General features: G+C 42.3%; 1 protein-coding gene across 1 annotated transcript; it reads right to left on the bottom strand.

The window, feature by feature from the left end:
* Positions 1-11740: 11740 nt before the first annotated feature.
* psma8 (proteasome 20S subunit alpha 8) lies at positions 11741-15698 on the bottom strand. The gene is made up of 7 exons (XM_084368989.1): positions 15475-15698; positions 13831-13957; positions 13517-13641; positions 13176-13298; positions 12952-13071; positions 12337-12399; positions 11741-12245 (listed from the first exon to the last, which is right to left on the bottom strand). Exons 1-7 carry the CDS (start codon positions 15574-15576, stop codon positions 12150-12152), a joined length of 756 nt encoding a protein of 251 aa, XP_084225115.1. The 5' UTR covers positions 15577-15698; the 3' UTR covers positions 11741-12149.
* Positions 15699-15926: the final 228 nt, after the last annotated feature.

Below are 15926 nucleotides of genomic sequence, written 5' to 3'. Positions count from 1 at the left end.
ACAAAAGAAGCTTGAGTCTTTTAACAAAAAATAATTTGTACATTGTAAAGTAAACGCTTTCATCCAGACAGTTTCATAAGACAGACCAAGAGCCCCACCAAAGTTTTTGTCTTTCATCTGTTTCCAATCTTCCCGATTGGCCTCTGGGCTACGTCCTTGAGGCGGGAGGTTTGGAAGGCTATGTTTGCTCTGGAACCATTTACTGTGCCCTCCTCCCTCTCAAGACATGGCGGAGCGCCGGAGGGCGCCGCAGCTCGGCCCACCTGGAGTGCTGTGTCTCCACCCCACCCCCCTCTGGTGGTAGTCACCAACACTGTGCAGCATTGGTTTGTGCCTCGCAGGCCTCCAACTACAGCTTGGAAAAGACATCACAATCTGGAGATCAAGATTGAATGATGCCAGCTTCCAAACACCACTTTGTACGGTACAAAGCTGAGGGGATAGATTCGAAGCATATGTGACCAATTGAAAGCTTGACCACAGCTATGTTATGGCGTCGATTACAATTTACAAGCCAGATTTTTAAAAGCCGAGATGCGATGCTGAAAAGTAAGTTCAACTGCATGCTCCAAGTGCACTTCTCCCACGTTTATTTCTGGTACCAACTGGCTAACAGTTAGCGTCACAGCAGCGACACCTGGAGCTAACACCACTTGCCAGCTAATATGCCTTAAAATAACCTTCAAGATCCATGCAAAGGAGGTGTAAAATGGACTTGTAATCGTAATAACTAAGACAGCTTAGTGGATTCCTAATTAAGTTGAGCCATATGTGGTTAGGCTGTCAATAAGTGCCAAGTTATGCACAGGCTATAAACTATTTATGTTGTAGCAGAAAACAGTGAAATCTAACGCCAACGTTTTGACTTTTGCAAAGTTACACTGCTAAGTCAGTGTGACCAATAAATATGTAAAGGCTTGTGCTTTATGTGTGTGATTTACTTTGTGTCTGACCCTGATAAAACACAACTACCCATATGGCGCCTGCTGTGTGGTTTTGAATCTGTGGTGCTGTTGAGGCAGCCAGATCAACCATCTTGTCCTTGAATTGTGACATATGGAACCAAATTAAATCAAAACCTCTGGGAGAATAGATATAAATGTTCCTGTGTTGAAGAATGTGATCGAATAACATATGGATGATTACTGTGTCTTTACACACGGTGTATGTGTCTCGTCTTTTGTAAAGAAGGAAGATGATTTGCAGATAGATAAATATAAAAAAAAAAGTCAGTCTTTTAGCCGGGGGCAACAGAGGAGTCATTTCTTTTCTAGCCCCGTGGCGGCAAACCTGGCTTCATTCATTTCCATTTCTCTGTTGCCTTCGCAACTGTTGAAACTGCAGCATGTGCTTGGCTAGTTTCATTTTATATCATTTTATATCCAATGGACTGGCATTCACTGTGACAGAAGCAAAGAGAATAAGTGAAAAAATCAATCCTTTGAAAATGGGTTTTCATCAGGGCTTCAGTGTCTGATGTTGTGTTAAGTTTGAGAACGATGACACACAGAGGCATTGATGCAAAGCACCAGAAACCAGCAGCAGATGATATCATCCAGTGACAACAGTTTCAGACCTGCGGTTCCAGCCAGCCTGCGCCGCCTATTAGCATTCATTTTTTGACCTGCAGATGTAGGTCCTAGTGCACATTCTGACTTGCAGCCAAACAAAGTATACTTTCTGCAATATTGACATTAATGCCACCTACAAGCAACGACTGCTGCTACATTTGTTTACTGACACTTTGTCTTAACAATTAATACATTTTCTTTCTTTTTTTCTAATATCTTCTGTTTTTTGTGTGAGTATACTGTGAGTATATGAATTTAATGTTTAATGTTTAATGTAAAGTCCTAATCGTAGAAGGGCTAATGAATAACAAATGAACAAAACTGAACTGAACTATGTTGATATGTTAGCTAGTGTGACACAATGCTGCATCTTGATCAGTTAAATTAAAGGGGCTCTATTTGTAGCAATCTACATGTATTAATCCCTCTTTTATTGGCTATATGTGAGCCGATTGTAACGTGACGTGAAAAATGAGACCTTCCCTGTCTCTCTCGGTTGGCTATACAAGCCTGTGGATGATTTGTTTACATTGTTTAAAGGTCCAGTTCTCACAAATTAGATTTTTTTAATGTCGCTGGATGGTGGATTTCTTTGTGAAAGACTTGGGTCAGATTTCCTGTGACAGTCGAAAGGATGTGACTTTATACATGTTCTGTAGTGACTCATCTCAGTACCTCTTGCTCACGTTGGTTTAGAAATAAAGTCCGCTACATAAACTAACAGTTTCCAGAAGTTCCAGATAGCCCTTTTAAAAAAACAGCACAAAACTGACCTGACATTGACTGAACAGCTCCTCCTGTGGAGAATCAGCAGCATGCTAACTGTGAATGTGTGATTGTGAGTGAGTCACATATGATTTTAAATGAGTTATTCTTCAAAATCAACGACAAAATACTATTCTTGCTCTTTCTGTGGAGCTCACAAACTATTATTTCCTGTCTAAAAATGCGTATTTGCTGTGCAAGATTATAAAGTAAAAAGCAAAGACTAAACCGAAATGGATAATGATGCATTCAGAATGTAGAGCAAAAAATGCAGGCATACACACACACACACACCATACACACACACATACACAGTCAAAGTTTTAGTGCCTAGTTTTGATTCAGCTCTTCATTAGCCACAGGGCCCAACTCCGGTTAGCTCCAGTATTAGGCTCAATTAGAACAAGATCCAATTAGAGGGCTCCTTTCCCCTGGGGCAAGGAGAGGCAGGAAATGGAGACTGAGAAATGTATAAGTCGACAACATGCGGACACAGCCAACATAAACAAACTTACTTTGTTGATCTCTGCTGTTGCTACGCAGGAGTCCTCTGGGAGTTAAAGCCCTGCTAGTCTAAGCTATGAGATAAAACAAAATAAAAAAAAGCCCCGCAGCAAAACATGAACTCTGTGAACACAAGGGCTCCGACACCATGAAGGGAACGTCTGGGCCCAGAAAATGAAAAGCCCACAGGCGTTTTCCATTTACAGCTAAAAATCCAGCACTAGCTCCTAGCCAGGGTTAGTATCAGACTCTCAAAATGAACACTTACACTACGGGGGGAACAAATGAGTAGCTTTCTATTGTCGCTCTATTAAATCTGTCGGTTAATAGACATATACCTTACTACTGACAGAAATCAATAATGTACAATAAGATAAAGGGCAGGGAAGAAAGAAAGAAAGAAAGAAAGAAAAAACAAGAAAGGTATAATTGGTGGAAGAAAGGGGAAAAAAAGGGAAGACAAAGATCCAACTGTGCGATTCTGAGCTCAGTATTTCTGTCCTCCTATCAGTATGGTTAGAGGTGGTGATGGCGGCAATGTTGTGTGAGCTGTTTGGGCTTGCCCTTGCCTCGGGCCTCGAGTGTTCCTCCCCCAGGCGGCGTGTGAGGGAAATGGTGTGTGGTGCGAGGGTAAACCTTGACCTGCCTGCCAGGAGGCTGCACACGGAATGAAATGAGCACAAACAAAGCTGGGGAGAGGAGGAGGAGGAGGAGGAAGAGGTGGAGGAGGAGGAGGGGTGTCAGGCAGCAGTGGAGGAAGTATATGGCTTTACTTGTATCGCCACTACACCGCTTGTGTTTTTTTGTTGTTGTTTGATATGACGGCGAGCGGCTGGATACACAACCGCAGTGGGAGACACACACACACACACATTGCTCTAATTGGGAGTGCTCAGGTGTTGTGGGTGGCATCCTGGTAACGCTCGCGAAGATGGAATGTGAAATGTTGCATTTCCCTTCATGCGCTGCCAAGATGTGTTTCAGGGAAAGATGGAAATCCCATTATGTCACATGCCTAACTTGGCCCTACAAACTCTGAAAGTCATTTGTGAAATTGGGTTCAGGTCTTAATGAGTTGCAAAGTGGCTTTGGTCTTGTAAGTCTGCAGAGGATATATTTGTTCAGACATGAGCGAATCTGCGGCTGTGTGTAAGTCCCCATTTTTAAGTTAACTTTGTAACCAACTATCAATCTCAGGACCTGAAGTTGCTATCCCAGTTCCCGGTTATGAGATTCTGAAGATATGTCGATTTGCTCGGCTTTATCCCGTGAGGATTAAACAAATAAAACGTATAATTGCTGTAAACCAGCGTGTTGACAGGAGTGTGTGCGCCGTGTCACCCTGCTTACCTGTAAAAAGCCCAGTGAAATCCATTACATACTTTAGAGACGACTCATGAATGGAATAATTAGCACAGCGTGCTTTCCGCCCGGCTGGAAGTCTCTCTCGATAATGAACAAAGGAAAGGAAATTAGCTTTTGTCTCATAAAGTCACAACTTCAAAGATCCCTGCCATTGCATTAATACAGCCATAGCCTGCAGCAGCATGGAGGAGAATAAAATAAGCACTCTCACTCAGACCCCATTCCTATCAAGGTCTTTCTCAGGACAAATACCGGGAGCTTGGCTCTTATAGACCACACACACTGGACAGGATCAGTGAGAGAAATTAGAAGAAAGGAATGCAAATCCATCCTCGCCAGCCCCTATTAAAAAAGAAAAATCACTGATTTCCTTTGTGGATTCTGACCAAAAACATGGTTTACATCAATATAAAAGAAAAATCGTTCTCCAGGTGTAACACTATTTCCACGTATTCTCCCTCCGTGCAGCTGGATGTACACTTAATCACATCAGGTCAACACTCGGGCCCGGGGCTTCCCAGCTGTGGCCTGGGCGACCTGCGACCGTCGTCTCGCCTAACTGCTGTTCCAGTCAGCTGCCCTCAGGAGCGTGAGTGGTACACTGATCTGGTGCTGGGTCATCCGGCCTGGCACTACAACATTACAGCACATTATAAAAAAACGGGGGCCTGAACAGCCCAGTGTTTGTGGTGTGCAGTTTAGGTCACAAATTGAATCAATATGAGGGGGTTTTCCAAACACTGTGCAGTGTAAAACAGCTTTGTTAAGTGAGAGCATGTTGCTGACACACTCTGTAAAATATGTAACATTAAACTGATTTACAAACAAGTGCAACTCAAGTCAAAATCAGCAGTATGTTTTGCCCCTAACAGTTGCTATCGTCATTGTCTCAGAGCTAAAAGGAAGCAGCACTGAGGACCGGGGCGAGGCAAGTATCGTCCAAGGCACTCTCTCCTCGCCTATCTGCACCTTTATCTGCCAGGATCAGTTGTTAGTGCTGGCAGTTTTCCTCTCCTGTCCTCTGGAGAGAGGTGGCTCTCAGCTGGAGAGAGGCGCCAGAGGCTATGCACTGTCTCCATTGTGTGGAGAGACACATGGAGGACTTGAGAGACTCAGTGCAGGTGCAGAGAGGAAGAGTGAGAGGGAACACACCTGAGGGGCCTGATTTTTATTTTTTTTTTCTTTCCTCACAGAAGTCAGGCTTGTTTTTTTTTTTGAGGGGCCTTTTAGGTGCAGGGACATTTGTTGTCGGGAGGACAGATTTACTGGAGGTACACTCTACTGGAGGGAAGGATGCTTCCTCTCTAACTGCCAGAGACATTTGGTTACAGACGCAGACTCCCAGAATAAATATGATTTTCACCGTTGAGGACGAAACGCAGAACAGTGCTATCACTGCGACCAATCATGTCAATTCAGTGATTCAAAGCAGCACTTGGTTTGAATATACGGCCTGCTACGTTGTGATGGTGATGAGGCATGAGGGCGGCACACGCGTAAGGTCATATTCTTTACTTGACTCACAGGGTGGGTCCCTGTTCCCGTACGGACAGGACACAACAAGCTAACGCCGATAACCTCACCTCAGACTGGGAGGTTTCCTGTGAAAGTGATCCTTTCGCTAACTGTTTGTTTAAAAGCTGACAGGCTACAAGAGTCTCAGTGACAGCATCTATTCATCTCAGGGTGTCAGACAGAGAAGAAAGAGGGAATGAGGGAGAGATAAAAGCAACAGAGAGGAGGCGGATGAGGAGAGAAAGGCCAGTAAAAGACGAAAATGGGGGATCGGTGTGCCTAGGCAATAAACTGGATTTACCTTGAGCTTTGAAACATCTTCAGATCATCGTGGTAGCAATTTCAGAAATTCATCCGGCGAGTGAGTGAATGAGTACTGATGTTTTCATCACTTTGGTTTTAATTATATGTCTCACTCAGCACAGTCTTCCTTCTACTCGGCTAATTTAGATTGAGATCCTTCCAGGCTTTCCCCTATCTTTCATTTCCCTCCCCTCCTTCTCTCCTCTCTGCATCCCATCAGCCCCTTTGTAGAAAAAAAGAGGAAGGAAAAAAACCTTCATGTCTGTGACTTTCTTGCCCTCCAGCGTATGAAGCCCTCTTTTATTTTGATCATCGCAGCACAATGGATTCATGCCATTCTGGCAACTTTATTCAGTATCAGCCCAAATTTACATACTGCTTAACAAGTTTGTGCGTGACTGTTGATGCCTCTGATCAAAGTGCTTTTGGAAATCTTTCTCATCTGATTTTTTTTTTTCTCCCCCCTGCCCTTCATTTCAAATGCATGCTGCAGACAGGCATCTTTAACTCAGGGGCAAAGAAAGGTAACCTTAGTGCTGCACAAGCCCAAATGTCATCCAACAAGGAGGGCTCATGTCCTGGGGATAAAGATAATGTAATCTAAGCAGTATACAGTGTGTGACTGTGTGTCTTTGAGTGTGTGTGTGTGTGTATCCATGCTAGCCTCAGTGTTTGTTGCAGGCTTGGGTTCGGGGGCGGAGGGAGACAGGGGATGACAAAAGTCAAAGCAGTCATGTGTCATTTTCGGTGCTGAAGGGCTGGGACCTGCCTCCGGGGCTGTCCTCTCTGTCAGACGCACTCAGATATCTGCGCTGAACTCTCTCGCTGTCTCTTTTTCTTTTGCTCTCTCCATCTTTCTCTCTGTCTTTATCCAATGCACGTGCAAAATTTGCAGCTGCATGTTCGTGCACCAGCAGCTCACGCAACAATCCTGGCCTCTTAGCAGCATGCAGTAACGAGGTAGATTTGTATAATAGAGTAATGCAGCACAGTACTTCTGAAACCGTAAACATCTGCTTTAGATATAAGACATGCAGTGACTCATTTCATATTTCAAAAATGATTGCATCTTGACCACAGAGGCAAGACTGGGAGGGACATGATTTGCTCCATGACATGTAACCCAAAACACTGTGAGGGTGCAAGACCTCGAGTGGGGAGAGTTTTTCTTTTTTTTCTTTTTCTTTTTTTTTTTCAAATATCAGGTTGTAAATCAAGATATCAGAGGCCACGCAACAAACCAATGGCCCATTAAACTCCCATGGGCATGGAAGGAGACGAGGCTGCACCAAAACTGCACTAAGGCTAACCCATTGCCAAGAACCCAGTAGCCTCTATTTACAATAATATTCGTAAATATACGTGGCTACCAGAGCAAACAACAGAATTGAAAACATGAAATGACTGAGAGAGAAAAATGGATTGTAAAATACAATGAAAAGAGGGTGTGGGTGGAAAGAGAGGAATCGTGGGAATGCAAGATTGCACCTCCCTCAGGCAATCGAATTATCCTATGGGCTGATGGTTCCTCCTTATGCGTCGGCTGACATTTTCCTGTAACCCCATCCCGAGTAATGCTATGTGATGTGTGTGACTGGCTTCTGCCACGGCCCTGAGAGGCCACGGAGCCTCGGGGCCATTTGCTTTTGGCCCGCAGCATCCTGGGAATTGTTTATTTTAGCTCTGTCTGCTCCTTTCTGCCTCTCCCTCTCACTTTGCCGTCTCCTTTCCTCGTCTCTCCTGTTCCCGTCCTCTCATTCCGGCCCAGCGGTGTCTACTTTCAATTAGAGGAGGATGCACTTGTATTCTTCCGTGAGACAAAACCCCCTGACAGGTGACTCTTGCGGGGTAACTCAAAACCATGCCTTTAGTCTCTTCACACAAACTGTTAGTATTCCAGCACCTTTCAGGGGACCCAAAGGTAAAAAAGAAAAAAAAAAAACAGAAGCTGTCGGTGGTATCTGTTACTCAACTGTATTTGTTGCTCTGTGTGATGATGATAAGAGTGGAGGGTGTGTTTAAAAAAAAAAAAAAAAGCGGTTGAAAATCAAGATGTGCTGTGTGTTGTGGCAGTGTGCAAGAGAGAGAGAGAGAGAGAGAGGGGGGGGGGGGGGGGAAGAGATTTAAGGACAGAGAAGATGAGATGTGTGATATGAGATAATAGAATGATATTCAAAATGTATCCCCGGAGCTAGAAGTTAAAAGAGAACATTAAAAGAGAACATATTTTGATCGCTTATGGATATGTAAGCCTGCAAACCAATATGCCCAAACTTTACTTCATACTGCTGCAAGGCCCTGAAGGGCATAAGTGGAGGCGGGCAGATCAGCTATACACAAATAGTGTATGTGTGTAACTGTCGACATGTGACAAGCAGAAAAGGGACAGTGTTGAGAGCGTAGCCTTTTATGACCCAACACACTTTGACAGCTTGGCCATCGCTCGGGGACATGAGCTATGTTGCTTTTTCATCTGACAATTTTAAGCAAAACAACTCTCCCTCGATGGATTCAATTGTTCAGAGAGGCCTTTGTGGCTGCGTGTTAAAGCACACAGAGACAAAAAACATGTCAGCGGCCCCGTAGATTCTGCTCGCTGTGAGCTAGAGGAGTCACACTGTCAATCTGTAGGACAAAAAGTGAGATGAAAGTGTAAGCGATATGATGGGAAAGGCTGCTTTTATGCAACACTGCGCTCTGCTGGCAGAAGGTGATACCACCTTGAGTCATCCAGCAGCAGCAGCAGCAGTGAGGCAGTCTTAGCAGAAGACTAATGTAACCTTAGTTCCCCGGGGATGCAAATGTCTGTGTGCTTTTACCCTTGAAGCAGTTGCCTTATTTGGACCTAAGGACATTCTGCACTGACAAATTTTAAACATCCCAGGAGGGGCAGGCTTTGAAATATGGCCACAGGGTGGCACATTAGAATGACAAAAATGTAGATCCTCAAAGTGAAATCTGCCTGTGACTTCAGCTAGAGAGAGGAGTAATGGATATTGTTAGAAGAGGGTCACAGCAGCGGTGTTAGCAGCCACATTAGAGAGGCACTGATACACTTTTTGTCTGTTTCCATCCGATTCAGATACTTTCATTTGAATATCTGTCGGCACCTTTATTGCTTGAATGTTATTATCATCAGTCTTATTGTTGTTGTTGATATTAGGTGAAAGGTCACATAAGGCAGTAAACCACACAGCACTTAGTATTAAATGCATTAAAGGTGCAGTATGTAAGAACTGGCCGCCTCTAATTCATACAGGCAGTTAATCACCTGAATAACTGCTGCTAGCCGAATTATTTTATTCATCCTTGACTCGAGCTACTATAAGCTTGTTAGCACAGTTAGCCGTGCAGCTATCCAGATGACCAGGGGAGTGTTGGGGGTTTGCACCATTGGCACAGGAGTTTTGGACTGCTGGGAGAAGGAGGTTTTCAGGCCCAGCTGGTTAGCACGCTAACTTCAGTAGGTAACCTTCAACAAAATGCACGACAATGCATGACATCTTCGACATAACGTTAAAATTGTTGTTTCTTTGTCGATTATGATGTTAAATTGTGAATGTTTTGAACTAAAATTCTTACATATTGCACCTGTAAATTAAAATGCATTTCAAAGCAAGCTAGGTTAGGTAGCATTCACATACAAGCAGGCGTAGGAGAGCTATTTGCTATGAAAACTCTGCTGTGAGTTCAAAAGTAATGAGAGAATTTCAAGGGGTTCAATGAGAATTGGCAAATGGGAAATCAATAAATCAGACGATAGAATCTGGATCGATGACTGATATCAGATAAGTGAATAACGTCAGTATCGGTGCTCGGATTGGTCCAAACTCGAAGCCAAAATACTAAAAGCAGATGGAAACACATGCAGTATTTTTAATCCCCCACTGTTTGTTCCATACTAACCACAACATGAGAACACGCTTTGCCTAAAATGAACTGTACGTGCATGACCGATCAAGAGAAAAAGAGACGTGGGCACTGTTTTTAAAAAAAATCTGTTGTGTGTTCACATGAAGACAGTGTTTGCTGTGTGTATGCGCGATGGGCCTGTAAGCTCTGTGTGTGTGTGCATACAAACAATGCACTCAGTCGACTGCCCGCAGCAGTGTGCATTCTTGCTTGGAGAGTACATGTCCTCGGGCCTCGTTCCTCCGTCGATGACCTCTGGTGAAGCCATTATTTTCTGCATTAATGATGAGCAGCAGCCAGCGATGAGAGAGATGGACTTTGTCCTGGGGCACAGTAGCGCTGATTATGGGCAACAACAATGCCGGCACAAAAAAAAAAAAAGAAAGAAAGAAAGAAAAAGAAAACTCTTCCCACAAGCAGTTCAAAAGACTGGGAGTCTTAGCAGCAGCACGGAATAAGCTGCTCTAGCGCTATTGACAAGATGGATCAGATAACCTCCATAGCTAGAGGATTACCCAGAATAAACTTTATTAAGGTTTACCTATGGCTTGTTTTGTCATCTCCTGGATCCAACACCTCTCTGTTTGCAACAAACATGTGGCTGACAGCATCTTCTCAAGCTGACTCAAAAAACATTAGTATGTGGCAATTAGTGTATGGATGAAATGGCCGAGAGTGAAGTCACACAAACCGCACTTTTACTGCCCTCCTCGGATTTAATGACATTATGTATAGCAAGTGATATCAGAGGCTTAATTGATCCTCTGACATCAGCCCAAACACCACCTATAAGACTCACAAACAAGACAAATTGCAGACAAAGTGCAATTGCTCTAGTCGAGGCAGCCAGGGCACCCACTCCGGAAATCCTGGCTTGGGGAGATGACTCTAAATGAAGGACTTTACCATTCACCATTATGTCTTTGGTGAGAGTCAGAGGGAACCCCCGGGGCTCTTCAGCACAGCACGGCACAACTTTTCAAAGGGCTCCAGATTAAAGTCACTGAAAGTTCCCACTGGGGTCTGAGGCCAGGATCCCATTAAGCAGCCCTACCACACCGCCGGCCATAATTGTGTCGTTGAGAATTCAGAGCAGCGGTTGCTTGATAAGCGAATTTGGGGTGAAATAAAAAAGAAGAGGCAAAAAGGGGGTCTCGACGGGCCACCATTAGACACTTCATTCGCTCATCACTAATTTGTTTTAAATGACTGAGGGAGAGGTGAGCACTTTATAAAGCAATCGAAGATACCTTTTTTTTTCTACCTCCTCCAATTCCAAGTCTGTGCGACAGAATGCTGATAAATGAAAACCATTGCTCTTTATAGCCACACACTATACTGCCGCTGGTGGTGTTTTAAACTGTAGTTATCTTTATCGCAGTACTTGCTTTGCAGTAGCATAATCAATAAAGAAGGAAAGAAAAAACAGGTAGGAACTCATTCCTCTGCTGTTCTTGTAATTCCCTCTACTCTCATCTTTAAGAAACCAGCCAAGGAAATATTACTTATATATTACTTGCTAAATATGCACTATTTCTGCTTTAAAATCTGTAAAAACAACTAGACCTTAGTACTTTATTTTGTTGGGCTGTGTACCTACATCCTAAATGTTTCTAACAATGTTCAAACCCAGAGAAATCGTAATTGGATTCGAGGTAATGGTGCGTTGCATTTGATTGTCGGTCTATAACTTTGAGGGAAACACCAGATGATGCGTCACAGAAAGAGGATGGGACCAAACACAACCTAAATAAATAGAACCTATAAATCATAATAGACTAGTTTATAAAGAACATACAAAGATGTTACAAACAAGTGAGCTTTTATTGAGTATTTTGCTTCATTATGTTTTTGACTGCCAATGGTTTATTACAACATTTGAGATTCATCACCATCAGAGCTGTTTGGTAAATGATATAAAAACATCCTGCAAGTCAAGTTTAAGATCTAAACCCCAACTTGAGATCTATGTATGTGGTTTTAAACATCAGTCAACTCAATAGCTGGAAGTATAGGGACTAGATATTTTAAGGAAATGGTACAGTATAAGTCAGAAACGTGTTCAAAACATGTGAACAACATCAACAGATCTCAAGTTAAGATTTAGCTCTTTACAATGAAATAAATGAGTAAACCCATCAAGGTCTAATATTTGAAACCCAAATCTGCTATTTTTATCCAAGTGCAATAAAGAAAAACTCTTGGTTAACTGCTTCAAGTGGACTTTTTCTGCTTCTTCTTCTCTGCCTCTTCCTCTTTTTCCTTCTCAATCTCAGCCACCAGGGTCTCGATTTCCTTGGATTCCAAAATCTGCAAACAGCAAAGAAAAGCGATTATTAGCCTTCAAAGAAAACGGTTAAAGTAATTACACAAAAGCCAAACATAATCTGCAGCACATCACCTTCAGTGGCTGATTCCGTCTGATAACAGCAAGTTCAATGTTTTTCCCTCCTGACTGGACAACCTGTAACAAAACAAAACACTTGATGTGACAAATTGCAAAAAAATCAGCATGATTACTGAGACTAATTTAGCAATAATTTGCTTCAACAGTTGATTAACAGATAAAGGGCCATTTTAGAAAAACATCACTGAATGTAACAATATACAAATAAGGTGAAATTTCTGTTTAATTTAATTTGTTTTCTGAATTTTCTCCTGTGTTTGCCTGCGCAAAGGCAGGTTCATCTGAACACAACAAGCAATATGGTGCAGGAAAACCTTTGTTTTGGCAGATCAACTTATGGTTCACATCCGCTGTTTTGGATCTCTTTGATGAAGTCATGACTGACTGCATTGATTCACATCATAGTGGATGTAAATACTTCTAACATTCAACTATTTTTTGCATTTACCATTTGTGACACTCTCCACACCTTTTGTACGAAACATTTGTATGGCAGTAGAATAATCCTATTGCCAAGTAGTTCAGTAATTATTCAATCTCAATATTTGTAGCTAATGACGAGGTGTGTTAATTGAAATGGGTTAATGCAAAGACTAAATGTGACCTTACCTCAAGCAGAGCTTTGATAGCCAACTTGATTGCCTCGTTGTCTCCAGCAATGGCTTCATCTGTGTAATTCTTCTCCAGGAACTCCCTCACAGTTTTTGCACTACGGCCGATTGCGTTTGCCTGATTTTTTGCAAGAGTAACACAACATTTAATTATTGATCAATTCACATGGGTGCAAATGTGACAAGAAAACAAAGTCATGCACAAAGAGGCAAATCACTGACCTTCCAGGCGTGGTAGGTTCCTGATGGGTCTGTCTGGTACAGCCTGGGAGTCCCATCGTAGTCAAAGCCAACAATTAATGCAGAGATGCCAAATGGCCTGCGGCCGTTGCTCTGAGTGTAGCGCTACAAATATGACATATATAGACTGATGTGACTGGTCATTCTCACAAATCATTCTTAGAACTAAAACAGTTCAGAGTTTCATTTTATGCAAAATATTATAGGAGAATAAAAGCTGACCCATACATTATTTTATGTTCTTGTCCAGTAAACATGAAATCTTGCAGACACATTTCAGTAAATTAGCAGTAAACAATCAAATGAATGTTAAAGTTAAGTACCTGTTTCAGTGTAGCTATGTAGCGTGTGATGTATTCCACTGTGACTGGGTCCTCAACAGTTAGCCTGTGGCTCTGGCACTCAACCCGAGCTCTATTTATCACGATACGGGCATCTGCTGTCAGACCTGAAAAACATTTTAAGAGGTTAAGAGGCTTTGCGACGTACAGGTAAAGTACAACACATGACAAAAGCCTAATATATTACAGATATCTGCAATGACAGTGTTCGTGACAAGTGATCTTGGCCTGCTATGCCATTGTACATAATACATGTATTATTCAGTTACTGAAAAAGTTTTGCTTTATGGAGGTACCTGCAAATGCCATGCAGACATGCTCATCCAGGGCACATATCTTACGGACGGTCCTCTCCTCCTGCAACTTTGCGACAGATTTCTTCTCAACACCAAGAACAACGATGTCTTTTCCTCTGATTCCCACCTGTACAGAAAAAAAAATATTCAAATTAATTTCTTAACATTGGCAACACTGGCAATTGTTGTATTACATATTGAATAGTAAAGAGTACATTCAGAATTTTACATCAAGTGACTGAACAGACTGGGGTCTCTGGGTACCTTTGTTGTGTAAAGTTCAGTACAGTTTAATGCTGTATACAACTCAGAATTTTGTCAATGAAATTGGGTTGGCTGTTTATTAATAGGATTTTACTATCTGGTCCTTTTTTGTTCATATAGACCATTTTCCAAATCAACATCAGACTGCATTTTTCTTGTGTTTTACCTGTAAGACACAAGACGCCTTTATTTGTCATCTGCGATGTGAAAGTATCAGATTTCTACACAGAGGAAATAAAAGTGTGCGTCCTGCTCAAGGAAGCGTCCCTCCTGCGAGGCTGCTGGTAACACTGTCAGCCATAGAGTCGATCACAGTGGACAGCAATAAAGGAGGTTGTACTCCTGCTGTCTGGTTCAAAAGTGGTTTAACTGACTTCACTGACAGTCATGACCAGAGTGTGTGTCGGAGCAACCAACAGACTTAAGTCACGAGCCCTTCCTCACACTGCCTTCTGTTTCCACCACCCCTTTCTGCTTCCATCACTATAAGTGTTGTGCTTTGTGGTCTTTTTGAGTCTCCGTTTGTAAAGTTTGAAGCTTGCCATGCTGTTGCCCCTGAATTGTTGTGTACAATTTCGAGTACAGGTCCTTTTACCATAGTAATTGGTTCTGAATTCCTGAGAAATACATCCACATAACCCGAAATAAAAACTTTCCAGAACTGGTTTCAGGAACCCAAACAGCCTCTATAGAGACCTGTACAAACGACCATTTAAACTTCAAAAGAGGGGTATTTTGATCGTTGAGATGCACATTGAGCACTTTAATTACAGTCTGGTCAGAGACTTGCATCTAGGTTACATCAACAAAACTGGTCTGCCATTATTCAGATTACTCTCAAAGAATAATTCTCAGACTTAAACAAGCCACAACTTTACAGTTAGTGCTACAAAAGTTATCTGTAACTGAGGTAGCCGCAACTACACCATGTTTAATGACTATTAAAACAATGTAAAGTTAGTTAACAGACCTACAGTGGGATTTAGTGGAATTGTGCCGGCTAGAAAATAAATTGGAATAATCATTCAGAGCAATATCAATTTGCTGATCGCCAAAAAAAAATCACATATTGTGTCAGTGAACTAGCGTTAGTTGGCAATATCACACTGAAACTGAAACTATTGTGAGAGTGACACAGCGACAATATGCATGCTAATAATTCTCTCTTTACATGTCCAGTAACTATAATTATGTATTGTGTACATGTGAAAGATAGAACTTTCACAACAATTGAGTGTAACAGATTGTTTTCTAAACCTTAATTTCCAAAATATGGTGCAAAAAGAGCTCCTGCTAGTCGCTAGCTAGCTTAAGTTAGCTGGTTGGCTAACTGACGTTTGCTAATGTTAGCATAAGCATTAGTTTCATTGTGGGACTTACCGCTGTGGAGCCCTTCTTTACAGCTTCTTGTGCATACTCCACTTGAAAGAGATGACCATCGGGAGAGAAGACAGTGATAGCTCTGTCATATCGTGCCGCCATTGCACCCCAATACAAGTACAATCACAAGAAAAAAGAGAGACTTCAGCCAAATGATTCAGCTAGTTAGCATGTATCAGCGCAGTATGGAAGTTGCCGTGTGTTGAAAACAGCGCATGCGCATGACCTCTGAACCGGGGCGATACCAAAACCAGGGTCCGTCAGAGGGAAGTTTAAATTCAAATTTGACGAGAGCGCTCACTATTTGATTTGTGTAAGTGCGCTGCGATGTTTTACCATAAACGTTACAACACAAAAAAAGGCTCGAGGTTAATATTTATAACCTAAATATCATTTAGTAATTTCAGTTAATGTGAGTATCGTTAGGTAATTTTGAATGGTGGTGCAATGTA

Source organism: Pagrus pagrus (genome assembly GCF_965226575.1).
Source record: "Pagrus pagrus genome assembly, chromosome: 12".
Classification (NCBI taxonomy): Eukaryota; Metazoa; Chordata; class Actinopteri; order Spariformes; family Sparidae; genus Pagrus; species Pagrus pagrus.
This window is presented reverse-complemented; position numbering and strand designations above follow the sequence as displayed.

Bases quoted from the DNA above. Each gene is read 5' to 3' on its own strand.
- psma8 (XM_084368989.1), bottom strand. From the start codon at position 15,576: ATGGCGGCACGATATGACAGAGCTATCACTGTCTTCTCTCCCGATGGT. The intron at 13,642-13,830 runs GTACCTCCATAA...AATGTTTTTCAG, and splicing joins TGTCTGCATGGCATTTGCAG to GTCTGACAGCAGATGCCCGT. The intron at 13,072-13,175 runs GTCAGTGATTTG...GCAAAAAATCAG, and splicing joins GAACCTACCACGCCTGGAAG to GCAAACGCAATCGGCCGTAG.